General features: G+C 39.7%; 2 protein-coding genes across 3 annotated transcripts in view; both read left to right on the top strand.

Moving 5' to 3' along the window:
• The first annotated feature begins 1,587 nt into the window (after positions 1–1,587).
• nkx3-2 (NK3 homeobox 2) lies at positions 1,588–4,248 on the top strand. The gene is made up of 2 exons (XM_038698588.1): positions 1,588–2,219; positions 2,990–4,248. The coding sequence occupies exons 1-2, from the start codon at positions 1,847–1,849 to the stop codon at positions 3,412–3,414; spliced, it is 798 nt and encodes a 265-aa protein (XP_038554516.1). The 5' UTR covers positions 1,588–1,846; the 3' UTR covers positions 3,415–4,248.
• A 5,335-nt stretch (positions 4,249–9,583) lies between these two features.
• The window catches only part of rab28 (RAB28, member RAS oncogene family), a 30,522-nt gene continuing 24,930 nt past the window's right edge, over positions 9,584–15,175 (top strand). Inside the window, exon 1 of one of the 2 annotated variants that reach the window (XM_038699803.1) lies at positions 9,584–10,024. In XM_038699803.1, coding sequence (XP_038555731.1) covers positions 9,950–10,024 — 75 coding nt within the window. In that variant the 5' untranslated portion in view covers positions 9,584–9,949. The remainder of the gene's footprint in view (positions 10,025–15,175) is intronic. The other variant, XM_038699802.1, reaches the window with a different exon arrangement.

Raw genomic sequence — 15,175 nt, 5'->3', positions numbered from 1 at the left:
AAAATAAAGTGTATTAGGCTGCAGGATATGGATGCCTCAAAGCCTCAGCACCCTTTTTATTAGCCTATAGCTCAGCATGACAGGAGTGTAATCAATTAATAGCTGCGTTATATCACCTTAATAAAATATCTCCCCTTGCGGGTGTTTGGTCGGGTAAAATCTAATTGTTTAAGTTATCTACCAAAATAAAATCCAAAGAAGTATTTGTATTTTTATTGGTTGGTAAATGAAAGCAGGAGAAAAGCTGTGAGATCTGCTCTGTTGACCGGAGACGTGAAACACGGCAGAGGTCACGATCCGGATCTGCAGCGACAGATGTTTGTCCACTTAAACCCTGAGACAGAGCTGGTTTCCACACTTCATATTTAATTAACAATACTAACCCTTAATAATGTTCATTTTCAGCTAAATGAAGAGAGGAGCAAGATCAGGTAGGTAATAGAAAACAAACAAGATTTCCTTTTATGCTGCAATAAAATGACAGTCTGAAAATTAATTTCTCACATACAAATGGACTTTTTTAACGAGTCAAATATTCTGCTAATAAAACGAGATAATTTCAGTAGTTGTTTCCTGTGTCACTTATTTCAGAATCAGAAATAGACATCAGTGTTTATGGGGCATTGCAAAAGCTGAGTGGTGCTACAACGAATAGCCGATGTAAGTACCCTATAACCGATTATCACTCATTTAGTTTAATGAAACACTGTTTAGAGCGTACGTGTATAAAGACCATATATAGTGTGAACAGTAGGTCAATGTAGCCTACTTGTTTTTAAAATTATATTTATAAAATGCAAGAATTGGTTTGCGCACAAGCTGAGGCCTACCTGGTCATGGCGAATCATGATGCAGGCTTGCCAAGGAAATAACAAAAATGAGCACATCGATTTAAATGTTTAATAAAACGTAGACAGATTGAATCGGTATCAACCTGCCAGGCGTTGGTCGGTGCCCAAAATGTCACCAAAGAAAAAAAAACGTCACATAAGGCGTCACCGGGCTCCCGACAAACCTGTATGGGTGATGAAGAGTTAAGTTTTAAAAAGATGGCATATCCTACGAATTTATTGTCCTGATGATGCCTTCAAGTGAAGCAGGGAAAATGTGAGAGACGACTTTCCCGTTTTATTTTCGACTGGTACTGCTGAAATCTGCTTTCTTGTGAACTCGGACTTTTTACGCGCGGGACTTTGTTTTTTTTCTGGTTGCATTAGTTTAAAACATTATCAGCACAGCAAAGTAGGCACTAGCTAAATTAATCTTAAACAATTCATCAAAATCAATAAACTATTTTGTTATCAGAAACCACGAGGATACAGTTTGCTCCCCTGCTTTTGGATTAAGTTTCAGTTATAATAAATGTGTGTGGATGCAACCTGCAAGTCAGTTTAGCCTGTAGTAAAAAAAACTTCGACCCAACTTTTCTTGAACTTTTTCCCACCCGGTTGAAAGCAGCATGACGTCGTTTACAGTGGCCAATCGTGAAACGGCTTTCCTCCTCTCCGGGCCAATAGGAGGCGACGAGAAGTGCCTGTCAGTCACAGGTAAGGGTGGATGAAAAAAATTGGGTGAAAAGGGCCGGAGACTGGAGGGAGCCCGAGCTGATGGCTGAGCTATGCGGAGGAGAAGCATCGTGCCTGCGGATGTAGCAGAAACTTTCCACGGCTTCTCCCGCGGGGATGCGACCAGGAACCAACACTGGAGGGAAGAAAGTTAAGAGACAGCAGTGCTCCACGGAGGGAGTAGCCTAAAATGTGGATGAACTGATATTTTCTCCACTATCCGGGCCGGTTAATTACTCAACTTGAAGAACCGAGCAGACTTCGCTTTTGGGGGGCGGAAAATGGCCGTTCGTGGCAACTCGCTGATGCCTTTCTCAATCCAAGCCATCCTGAACAAAAAGGACGATAGCAGACACTTGCCAGATTTGGACATGTGCTTCTCCAAGACGGCGTGCTGGAAAATATTTGGGGAGATGAACGGCGGGTCTCGGAGAGGTGATGGGGAGGCTTGTGTGCCGACGGACCAGAAAAGCTACGACTCGGACTCGGGACTCAGCGACGACAACGACAGCAAGATTCCGCCCGTGTGCAAGTCGGAGAAGGACGGGGACCCTGCTTCGGATGTGCCGGAAGAAAGTTTGCTGGAGGAGACGGACCATGAGTCTGCGACTGCGGAAAACGCAAAGAGCGACAGTGAGCCTAACAATGCTACGGGTAAGTCGGACAGAAAGACTAGGCTAATGTGCAGCTGTACACAAGACAAAAATTAAGTGTGGCTCTCTCATTTAAATAAAAGCACAGCGACTTAGTGCAACTTCTGGATTTAAAACAGACACGTCTTAAGGAGCCAATAACCATTTTAATACTGTAGTTTAACACAGCCGGTATACTACAGAATCATAACAAATCCTCTCATTAGGATATCAGGCTTACTTGCAAAATCTCTTCGCGTCTTGCTAACTTTTACGCACGAATTGTAGTTTTACGCACGATTGTTATTGCATACCCTGGCTCACGGTCACATTTTTATCACTGTAGCACTAACAGTTATGGATTTATATGAGTCATCGGGGCTTTAAGTTAATTTATTCTGCATTGGCATGATTTAACTTTGACAAAAGTCATACACTATCAGAAACAAGCAGTTCATTGAAGCCTATTTTGAGGAAATAAACTCCAACTAGCTGTAATGTTTAGGTCTGATCAGACATTTTCCACTTTTAATTTGAACATTACTACTGCGTCTAGCGACCTTCGATAAATGCATAGCAGTTCACAACTTGCAAAAACAGAAAGTAGAAATACCCTTCTGTGTAAGTGTGCAAACTTTGAAGTAGGATATTTCCTTGTTGTGTTAATCAGTCACAACCAAAAAAATCAGGCAACAGCTCTCATGAAACCAGCACACGTGATTCCAGCTGTATTAAAATAAACAAATACAGGAATTCACTTGCATGTTGCATCTGCGTGTTCCCCTCTCACAGACTCCAGCACCCTGGACGAGAAGAGCCTGGAGCAGCCCAAACAGCGGAAAAAGCGTTCCAGGGCCGCATTCTCTCATGCGCAGGTCTTCGAGCTGGAGCGCCGCTTCAACCACCAGCGGTACCTGTCCGGGCCGGAGCGGGCAGACCTGGCGGCCTCCCTGAAGCTCACAGAGACTCAAGTCAAGATCTGGTTCCAGAACCGCCGGTACAAGACGAAACGCCGCCAGATGGCCGCCGACCTGATGGCGTCAACCCCGGCCGCCAAGAAGGTGGCGGTGAAAGTTTTGGTGCGGGACGACCAGAGACAGTACAGCCCGGGAGAGATCCTTCGGCCCCCGCTGCTCTCTCTCCAGCCATCCTACTATTACCCTTACGCCTACTGCCTCCCTGCATGGACACTCTCTGCATGTGCGGGGAATCAGTGAGAACTCGGTGGCTGTATTTATTCATTTTATTTTATTTTTATATTATTTTGCTTCCGGGAAATCAAACTATGTGTTTTTTTTATGACAAGAGGAGGAGACCTGAGGGGCTGTTAATCTGCTCAGCGTCTCTGATTAAACTGCCTCATCGTGTTGTGCAGCCCAGACCATGGGTTGGGTTCCCAAACTTTTTCATATATTTTGTTCACATCCTGAAACACTTTAAAAAGACTCCTATCATTTAGTAAGAGTCTGTCTCGAAGATCAGAACAGTCTGAACTGTAGGTGGTTGGGGAGACTGGACCTCCTTATAAAATGTCAATATGTTAACCTCTGAGGAGTGACACAGTTATAACATTAAAGTATTCCTCTCTTTGCTCGGGAGCCCCTCAAGGACATCTGAAGTCCCCCGGACCCCACTTTGGGAACCGGCGGCCTGAATAGACTGAAAATATCACCGTATGTTGGTTGATATTTTAAATGCGCCTTCCTACCTCTGCAGTGATTGGATATAGGCATATTCCATTGACTATTCATATAAGTGTCTCTGTTACAGGTTGTGTTTTTTTTCTTGCTGTGTTTGTAAAGGTAAGATATTTCAGCACTTTTGAACATATACGTTACATTACTTCAATGTAAAAAAAAAAAGCATTATATTGTGGACATGTACAGTGTGAGACTGAAAGGAGGCGTTTTTCTTGTGTCATTGGCCTGGAAGTGATCGTGTGGCAGGAAGCAGGCTAAAGCACCGACGTCAAATTTAAATGTACATGTGTTATTTGTGTTGAATGACTGTTTAGATCGAAACACATTAAAACATATCAGGCATTACCATCATTTGGATACAGTTTTATTAGTATAAGTTTTATATTGGGACAGATATGTTTTATGTTTGGATAACAATAACAGAGATTGAACGATGCACTACAAATTAACCTAACTCTAATTTGACATTCAGTGACTGATTGGTTATAGGGGAAAAAATACATGAAGATACACATTCACTGTTACTTAGTGCTTAAGACAATAGTTCTGCTAGAACCTCTTTTTTTTTTACAAGCCCTGCTTTCTTTTAAAAGGGAAACAAACACGATGTTGCTTCCTTTTTGATCTAATCTCAAAGTTTAAATTAGTTAAATTTGGCCTACATGTAAGACTGAAATGGCTCATAAATACCTTAATTGTGATTTTGTCATTAGCAGACTTGTTTAGGCAGGCGTTTTGTGTTTGGGGAGCAAAAATAATGTAATAAACAGGAATGGACAAATATGCAGTAAATAGAAACGCGTTTATCTATCCATTTATTTTCTATACCAGCTTTCTTCCACCGCATTGTGGCAGATAAAGCGGGTTTATTATGATCGAAACTGCCTTTAGCTTTTTCTCCACAAACATCCCTATGATGTTCGTGCTATACACCGATACACTGCAGCTATCATCTGGGCCACAATGACTTTCTTCCCAAACACACCTGTCAAACAATGATGAATAGCTCTGTGAGTCCCGGACAGGGCAAACTGACAGCTACCTTTAGGGCTGCATGTCAACACAAGGAGAGGAGTATTCCGGGGTTAAGGAGGCCCATGTCACTGCGCCTAAATTTAAGTCAAAGACGGAAAGAAAAGGTTCTCATTTTGGGTTGCTGGCAGATACCAAGCAAAGTCCTTTTTAAACAGTAAAATACTTAAGGCCTAATACTGGAATTGAAGTATTACGGGAGGACTTTTAGCTTTTAGTTATTAGGTCTTCAGGAACAGCCCGAATGTTAAGTCGGGGTCAGTAAGGAGCAGCCCGTACATACATCTCTTTTCAGGCGCTTAATTCGGTCTGTGGGATGCTGTATCTCAGGAATAAAAAAAGAAAGACAGACGGCCAATAAATCACGATTGTTACAGCAGAGATGCTACTTAGGTCTATATACACAATGATAGACGGACAATTAAAGTACCAAAGATCCAAAATAACAGAAGTGTCATTTATGTAGACACAACAGCTCTGTGCAGTGACGCTGCGCTTTTACGCGCGTATGCGCCCCCAACACCCATGTAGGCTATATGTAGGGTTTTGGTCAACCCGATAACAGGCTGGTACAATAGACACGGCTTTTCCAAAGCGTGTATATGTGACGCCTCAGCATGAATACAGGCTGGTTTTGGTTGATCATTGTCCCATATTCTCTATATGGTAAAAACAGAACGGCGCCTATATATCCTAAAATCTGATCTCCTTGATGCAGGTATACACGCCACCCGAGGCCATCACCAGCGGCAATGATGCTCCTCATTGGCTGCTCTGAGGCTTTGAGGGCAGAGAGGGATACTGAGGAGTGGACCGTCCCACATAACTTCCTTTCATACCTGCATGAGGAGATATCTGATATAGAGGGACATATCGCGGCTGTTTCTCCCTTTCAACCTCCAATCATTGAAATGCAAACACCCACATCGGTGTACAGGAACCCCACCTCAGCGTCTCCCCGTTATTTTTTTCAAAATGTAGGTTTAGTGTTTGGACATACTTAATGTATTTCTTAATTAGGATCTGACTGTAAACCATATGCTGAATGATTTTGAAATCTAACAAAAAAGGGGAGACAACCACAGAAATTATATTTTATTTGCCTCCCTGTTAGGCTACACATACTAATCAATTACGCACCAGTAACAGATTGTTGTTAATATTACTCAACAGAAAGTAACCCATTCCAGATCAAAGCTCGGACTTGAAAAGAAACTCTGAAATTGCAGTTGCTCTTCTTTCTGACCTAAACTGATCTTTGACATCATCTGACACGTTGTAGAGCCGAATTATGCTTTTTCTCAACTGAACTGAAAGTTTTCAATTATTTCTACAAAAATAGAAGGATTATGAACACCCAGGCTTCCTGCCTGGATCCTTTCTTTCATAATAGGTTGTATTTGCGTCTTTTTGTGGTGGAGCTACAAGAGAGACGCAACATTTGAGAAAGTTAATGGTAGGCTATTGTAAAATGTCTCCTTTAAATGTCGTTGTAGTTAACGGTTTAATCACCAAATTACACTGCAAAAATGTCCATTTGACAAAATCTTATGTAGAATACAGTTGGTTTTGATTGTCTAGCTATTTCTGAATTAATACTTTCTGATTTTATTATTGAGTTATAATCTGCCCAATTTCAAGATTTCAATTTCAAGCCTACTAGAGTTACGAAACAAGTAGGCCTACAACAAGGGACACGACCATCCACAAGGTCTTTTTATTTAGGCTATTGGCCTATAACAAATGTAATATTTTAACAATCAATAACAGGCTATTTTGCTTTAAGATACACGTTTAAGTCGCCTGAATCAAGAATAGAAAATCTTTCTCTCGGCAATTTCATATCATGTAACTGATAACTGGCCTAATGTATTCATCACCCTGGTTATGTGTGTAATAAACTCACAAATCAAACAAGATTTTAAAGTTATAAAATAGAAACAGACAAATAGACTATATGCCTACTTCATCTCGTTATAACCCTGTGTCGTAAAATGATATATCTACCTTGTATATGTGATGGTTTTCACGTGTTTAAACAATAGCCTGTTGTTTATTTTGCACCACAACTTAGGCCTTTTTCTTCTACATCTTGAGTGGTGCTCTACTTTTAAGTCAACTATTTATTAGGCCACACTAAGCTTATATGTCTTTATATGCATAAATGTTATTCATCATCCTATTTTAAAAACAAACGCTATGCAAACTGAAAACCCGTGAAGATCAATTAAAAAGCTCTGTTTCAATGGAATTGTCTCAAATATTGATAATCTTACAGTAAATATGATCACAAGCAACTAGGCTATTCATTAACCAACCGCCGGAAATCACGAATTGATGATGCATTCATTGTTTTTTGTTGTTTTTTCTCAGTTTCCGTGCATTTTTGTGAGTTAATTATTGGGAATTCATTCACGTGCGTTCAATGCATTTAGCTCTATAGATTTTAAATTTCTCACTCCTGAAGGGATCAAATATAGCTTCTCTCCTTTTAGGCGATGAGGTAGCCTAACATGCAGCTACAGAACAAACCGGTGAAATGAAAAGAAAGTAACTGACAGGATTTTTCAACTGCTGTCTCCTCACAGCAGCTTGGTCTTGATCGTTTCTGCCTACAACCTTTTAGAAACAATTAGGCTTAATTTCCCCCACACCGCTTTCTATCCGATTGGGAAGCTGTCAATCACACACCCTCATATGCAGTTTGGAGTATACTGACCTGACAGTCACTGCCACCTGCTTCAAAGTGGCCCAGGTGCAAATTCCTCTTCATCCCTCATGTTGCAGCGACACCCTGACCCTGCAGTGAAAAGCAAGTGTGAAAGACGAGGATTGTGATCCAACCTTTGACTTGTAAAACACCACAGCATTTTACAGAAATATTATAAAACATTGAACATGAAGACGTAAATTAGTGCAAAAGAACTATCACTAATGAAAAAAGGTAACGCGTGCACACTTCGGCTACTCCATGTCCACGAAGTATCGAAACGTTTAATAAACTTTTGTGACATGGAGTAGGTGTGCAGGCATAAACTTTTTTCATTGACGCTGTTTTCTGATAGCCTTGCACCTACATGATGTATAAATACTCTCCTTCAACTCAATAACACGACAGAGTAGGCCTCTATAAGGCAGTATATTCTTCTTGGAAATACTTTGTGTCCAATGTTCTGGTAAAAACAAAACAAACAAACAAACAAATGACTCTGACAGATGTTGGTCCTTTTTCTCTGTTGCACTTTTTATCAACTTAAATTATTTCTCTAAATGGTGGCTGTTGTAGACAGTTGTTTTCTCTGCATGTAGTTTAAAGTCCCTACACAGATTCACATTTAATGAGATATAGGCTTGAGTTCAAGGTCAATGGCATAGAAGTTTATCCTTGTAATTCCTAATGAATTGTTTTATTTATTTTTTACTTTAATGAATAGTTTTGGAGTATATTTTTGAAGGATACTTCTTGGTGTATTTTTAATTTGTTGGACTCCCTATCTGAAAACATGCACAAAGATTATTTTTAAAACTTAGAATATTGTTCCTGTTTCATCTGTCTCCTCCACGCCTCCTGGCACATAATGCCTCAAAGTTCCTATTTAGCAACATTAAACTAATTAAACTACATTTTCCCCATTGGGGGCTAGCCTACATTTTACAGTAAGCATGGAGAAATGTCGCAAAATAATCTTCTTAAAATGTTCTATTTTTCACTTTATCCAAGACTGGAGTTACAATTGCCAGTAATAGTCACACTTCATTTGGTAAATACATCAGTGCGTCATCTAGCAATCACCTTACACAGCTGGTAAGATATTCCCCTAAAGTGTGGCAAACTGAGAGACTGTGGATTTAGCAGTGGAAAAATAAAATAGGTCTGTCTATTGGGAACAGGATGCTTCAGGAATATCATTAACCCAGAGGCTATGGCAGTTAAAGGGCATAACCTCTTAAAGGTGATTTTAAGTGTTTAAGTTTAGCAGCTGAGATCTGTGTGTTTCTTACAGGTGAACCTAAATCATCATATTAAGCACACCAAATTACAGATAATGCACTAAACATATTATGTACGTGTTTGTATAAAGGAGGCACACAATGTGGGCGTGTGTGTGTGTGCGAGAGAGAAAGTGAGAAAAGGACAACATAGGAAGAGAAGGATTAATAGGCCTAATTAATTATTTGAAAAATAATGTTCTTTTAAATCTTAAATAAGACATGTGTAGTGGCTATTCAATATCCTTTACTCAAGTAGCCTACATGAAGCAATGGCACACTGTAATAGCCTACTCTGACACTTTCAGGGTGTAGGCTATATAATATTATATCATGTTACTGATACTAATACTGATGCATGGACGTATAAGCTGCATTTTAATTTCTGTGTGGTTGAAGTAGGGCTTTTAATTGCTTGTATAGCAATGCGTCATATTTCATAAGATGATTCTCTGTGTATAAACTCGAAGTCCTGCAAAGAAACTGTGTAACTACGGCTGTCAAAAAAGTAGTAGTGGAGTCAAAAGTTCAATATTTCTCTCTTGTAGTGGAGTAGAAGTATCAGACAATAGAAATAGGCTACTTCAGTAACTCAGTACTCGCACTTTGACCTTTGTTACCAAGGTAACAGAGCAACGCGTCACACACAGGACGCAACCACGCCGCCGGTGTTTGGGTTTCCGGTTCTGCTCTTTTCCCATTCATGCAAAGGACTTCATGGCGATACTAAAAATTTTTGCAAACTGAAGTGCCAAATTGTGGCCTCCGGTTTGTTTCCCCCGTAGCTGTAAACAGCGGTTTAACCGAAAATCAGTGTAACTTGTTACGTCTTGTTCACAGGGTGTGAGTGGATCACGCCGAGCAGAGCAGCAGTGTTATTACAAGAAGAGTCAAAATGGCGTCTGGTAGTCGAGTGTACAGCCGTTTAATCCATCTGTGATTAACGTTAGCCTCAAAACTAGAGTCAGCAACCTGTGACTTTTTTCTAGTGCTTCAGTTTTCGGATACAGTCGGAGCACATTTTACCGTCATGTCGGACTCGGAGGAGGACAGCCAGGACAGGCAGCTTAAAATAGTAGTGATTGGAGACGGTGCGTGTGGGAAGGTGAGACCATCACAGACACACATATACTGTCTATGTTAGCTACACACACTGAGCGTTACCAGGTGTTACTGAAGAAGATTCAGACTTTCAAATCTAAATTCAACGCACCTATAGTGAGTTATTGTCAGTTGCACGACAGTATCCTGCTGTTTACGGTGCTCATCCCAGTCACCATGGCGACCGACGCCAATGCAGCTGAGTTCGCTATGGGCCAACAACATCTATGTTGTTGTGATCGCCGTCGCAACAAGGCAATATAATGTCAAAAACACGTAGCTTCTATGTTTTTTTGTTTTGTTTTGTGTTGTACAATAGAGCTCATAACGTCATACGTTGTCTAAACAATAAAACGAAATTAAATGCAACATCTCAACTCAAATGCTCACTAATGCCAGTGGACAAAAAATATTATTAGATGAGAACATCACTTTATGTCTTGTTGCTCAGATATCCAGCTTAGGAACTGACTTCACCGTCTAAAAGCACTGACCATACATAGTACAATATAAAACACATTTTATAATAAATATTACCTTTTTTAGGAAGCACAATCAAAAGTTCACCATACGTGAATTGTGATACTTGCCTTATACTCAAACACCATTTTGTCATTTATTTATTTATTAACTTAACATCTGTACTTAACTCATTCTGCCTTTGCAGGTTATTCATACTTAAAAATGTCCTCATTAGCATTGGAAACCGTACGTGGAATAGTATGATTTGCTAATAGCAGTCGAGATAGGCATGGTGTGGTTGATGGGATTTAAAAAAACAAAATTACAATAGAGCCTTTGGTCAAAATGGTCAGTTACTGATGATTGCTGAAGTGTGCCAGTCATACACAAAACCTATTTTTGTATGGATAGATGTAAAGAACAGTTTGAAGAGCTTCCTATTTTGTTGGCCTTATGTAATTCAACAGGTTGGTTGGCTATTTCAGCTAATGGTGGATGGCTGTTAATGAGATTTCAACTGGGAAGTAGTGCCCACTTGATGTCAGTATAGTTTGAGGTGAGAGATATGTAAGGCTAGAGATGCTAAAAGTGGGCAGCAAGCTTGGTATTCTATTGTTTTAATTGTCTAACCTTAGCTTTACTTCAGTTAAGAAGCCATTTTCTATATATATATTTATGCTTAAGCAATGTAAGAAAACTACTTAACAACTAAATTAGTAAATCTTTGGCAACCAATGTTAGTACTAACACCATCATACAGAAACTCTGTGTTTGTTTAATCAAGTATGTGCCTGAGCAAGTAAGTCTCTCAAAACTGATGAGATGTACAGTAATATATATTAGCCTACATAATGAGTTTTTCTGAGGTTGCCCATCCACACTGGTCATGGGTTGAGAACCAGGGTGTTCATCCCAGTCAGAGCTTGAGATGATTCAAATATTCACAGTACTGTATGAGAAAATACTTTAGAAAAACTATGAGAAAAAAAGTAATCTCTAGATAATAACCATGGAGAAATAACCTTTCTGAAATAGAAATATGCACTGAAAAAAGCTAATTATATGAGTAATTTACATATTAATCACACATTGTAATGACTGTAAAGTAAAAATATATGTTAGGATTAGTAGATTTATTTTCTAAAGTACTTCTGTAGTGTAAAGTGTAATAAAAAGAAACATTTTTTTCTAAAGTTGATAGACATCTGTAGTTTTGATTCTGTCTCAAAGATACTACAGCATTGCAGATTTAAATCTGGCACAGATCTGTTGTTCTAAACCTATTAAGTCAACCCAGCCCTTAATCCACATTGCATGTGTCTTTGAATGTAGTTATAGGCTATGTGCCTGTGGTGCTGTGTTTTACAGTAACATAGCTCATAGGCTCACTGTGAAGAAATTGTACGTTGTTGTTTTATTATGCTTTTATCTTCCATTCTAATTTTGGTAATTTACCAAAAAGGGCTCTTTTTGAATTATTGGTGTGGAGCCTTTGTAAGCTTAGAGCTAAGGCTTATTATAACAGGTAGTCATACTGGTTTTCAATATCATGCCCTAGCCCTTCCTCTTGCTGCGCTACCATACATTTGTTATACATTTTTATGAGATGTATGTGCCCATTTTAAACAGACAATAAGTAACACATTTGGGGAAAATGCATAACATCAACCTACATTTTCCCTTTTACAATCATTTTTACTATGCTTCTTTTAATGGTTTTGAACAGGAAGTATGCTGAATTTTGACAGTCCCTACATTTATCGTACACTTTGGGGCTCCAGCTACTGCTCAGTGAACTCCAAAATGCTGCACTGTACAGTATTATAAAGAGTCTGAGAGTTGCTTAGCCTGGCTCTTGCAGCTGGTGGTTGTTTTCCGTCAGTGTACCTCTCTTCTCCAGGCCAAGGACCCCTGTATGCATATGGCTTCAGCGTGAGGCCGCATTTAAGAACATTTTGTCTGGACAGCCCAAAGGAGAAATGTCTGTGTTTTCTAATGTGATGAGAACAATAGAAAGAGAGTCTTGTGTAAAGACTTTGTGTTATGAATTTCTGAACTGTGAACAAATATACCTTTTGTCTCTCTACATAAGCTTTAGGACCTCTGTTAATCATGGTTCCCTTTCAAAACTATTGGATTGAATAACTCAGTATGTTTATTAATGTAATTTGAAAGATGTAAATTAAAAGGGCCTCACTCACTTACATCTGCAGCAGGGGATTTTTTCCTAATCACACCAAACAATTATTTGCAGCAAAGCAAGGAGGTTGTCATGACAATTCAGCAATGTTTCCTCTTCACTGCATCTAGAAGCCCCGAATGAATGAGTGTGAATGTAAGGCAGAGACGTCAAGTGCTTTTCCGCTACACATCCCCTTTCGTAACTAATCTCTCCTTCCTCTGGGAGAAAGAAAATGAATGTAGCAGTAATGGTGAGACCCAATGAGAAAAATGAATGTTCACATTCTGAAAAGTAGACATTTTCTTTTGGGGGATGGGGGGCAGAGAACACACACAACTCAGTTCCCAGTAGATACGGTACATTAATAACCCTCCTCACACTGCTGCCAGGTGTCAGCTCGTCACTGTCTGAATGACTTACCTGCTTGTCTGTTTTGGGCAGAAAACAGGAGCCCTGCCCCCCATTTTAAGCAGGCACCACTGACTGACATCTTGAATGCTGTTTCCCCCCTTATTAATGTCAATTTGCTCAGCAAATTGCAATCGGATCAGTTTTTCTTGGACTGCATTTTCGGTGGTATTTTCGCTTGTGGTTGGGTGTCCATTCAGAAATAAACGGAGATGTGGGAAGGCTTGTCCACCTGAGCAAGATGTTTTTAAAATATGGAGTCTCACATTTAGCTAGGCTCTTAAGGTGTTGGGCCGGACTTAGACACAGGTCTATTTTTCAACCTAAATTAAAAGCCACGTTTTTCTGAATATTTGCTGTTCTCTTACCCATAGAAGGAAAAGGAGCTTTAGGTACAAGTTCTACACTGCATCCTGGCAATGTAATTTACAGTCAAACTCTTCATCAAAATACCAGCATTTATATCTGTCTTAACTGTTTAAGGAGAATAAAGAGCCAGTTTTGATACGATGCTGCAAAAATTCACTGCATCTCTCATATGAGTTGCATCACATGGACATAGTCAGCTTGCCATATTTTTTCCCCCTCTCTCCCAGTTTCTTGTTTCAGTAGAACTTCCCCCATTTCCCGGCATTGGTATCATTGGTGACCCTGTGCTGTTCTCTGTCGGAGTGTCAGGATTACGCCAGCTTTTACATTTGCTGGTTAGTTCCAATTGTACTTTGGAAAAAAAGGACTACATTGAGGGAGGAGAGCCAAGCTACTGGAATGCCAAGACAAATGGCCGACTAGGCCAACGCGAGCATGTGGAATAAATTTTTGCTGTCCGACCTTGTTATTCCTGTGTTGTCTGTGATTGTTTGGGCTACTTAAATGGCCGATTTTCTCCTTGTTGCGTCAGTCACCTCTAGTAATTTTTCAATCACTCTTGAGCCTGTGACATGCTCCGCAGGCTGAGATTTAAAAGGTCTATAGGTTAGTGAACCTTGAAAAGAATTGGGTGGATAAAACTTTATTCTGCACCTTCAAGGAAATGTTAATTACGAAAGCTATTGGGAAAGGTCTGGATTACACATTCGATAGGTTTAATTAACATATTGCATTTAAAAAGTCCAGGCTGGGATAAACTTAAAGGTTTGATAAGGTGGCATCCACTATCACAAATCAGTACCTCAAGAAAGCCAAATAGACTTTTGTTTACTTGAAGAACATTTGGGTATTTGTGTCTTTCCTTAATTTGAAACATCTGCGCATGGATGGAGGTAGATAAGAGCATAGGCTCAAGTGAAAGCTTAGTGGATTGACAGAAAGAATTTAGTTTTATATCCTCTAACCCTCAGTTATTGTCAAGTACCACATTAAAATGCATTTGCTGCCACATGAACACTCAGGGAATCCCATTGCTTGACTTCTCTGTTGTGTTTATGTAAGCACACTGCTCTAAAGATAGCTAATAGACATTCAGCACTTCATTTTTTCCCCTATCCTCATCCATCAAAATGAATTTAACTTGGCATGTCAAGCCTGCGCTATGAATTCCCATGGATTTCAGGAGAGCCCCTAACATGCTTTCTTTTTTTTTTCTTCTTCCTCAAACACAACAGTGACAGTGATGGAGGTTTTATAATTTGTGGCAATTATTAGGTCTGCAGTCTCTAGACATGACACATAGTCCAGCACCTGTTTTTGTAATTCCCGTTGATTTTCACTGTCAGAGCCGTGCCTGAGTAGTGCGACAGCAGAGGAGGAGGCAGACAATTACATCAGCGTACCTTTCAGTCAATCACAACATTTTTGAAGGTGTTTAAAATGGATTTGTAATGATGAAATTCATGTCTTGCAGGGTATACCTGAAGAATTATGGCTGCATGCTGGTGTGGAAAAGAGTCACATAGTGCCGTCAATGATAAATTATGCTCTTGTATTTGAAATATTAGAAAATGAAATATTATAAAAAGCTTACTTTGGCATTTGGTCAGTGTGAATGAAATCAAAGTCTTTCTACTTCTGCTCACCACCGAAATATCACTTTTTCAGGAAGTTCTTTAATATACTGTATATTTTCTCTGGAAGGAGTTTTGCAGCATCTTGCATTTTGCCCTG

Source organism: Micropterus salmoides, unplaced genomic scaffold (genome assembly GCF_014851395.1).
Source record: "Micropterus salmoides isolate LMB-PRFRI ecotype aquatic unplaced genomic scaffold, ASM1485139v1 Ms_hic_scaffold_5, whole genome shotgun sequence".
Classification (NCBI taxonomy): Eukaryota; Metazoa; Chordata; class Actinopteri; order Centrarchiformes; family Centrarchidae; genus Micropterus; species Micropterus salmoides.
The sequence above is the reverse complement of the archived record's forward strand: the minus strand, read 5'-3'. Positions and strand labels throughout refer to the sequence as shown.

What these genes read in the sequence shown, in the direction of transcription:
- nkx3-2 (XM_038698588.1), top strand. Translation starts at nt 1,847, where the DNA reads ATGGCCGTTCGTGGCAACTCGCTGATGCCTTTCTCAATCCAAGCCATC. An exon ending in TGAGCCTAACAATGCTACGG is followed by an intron (nt 2,220 to 2,989) that starts GTAAGTCGGACA and finishes CCCCTCTCACAG; the next exon opens with ACTCCAGCACCCTGGACGAG.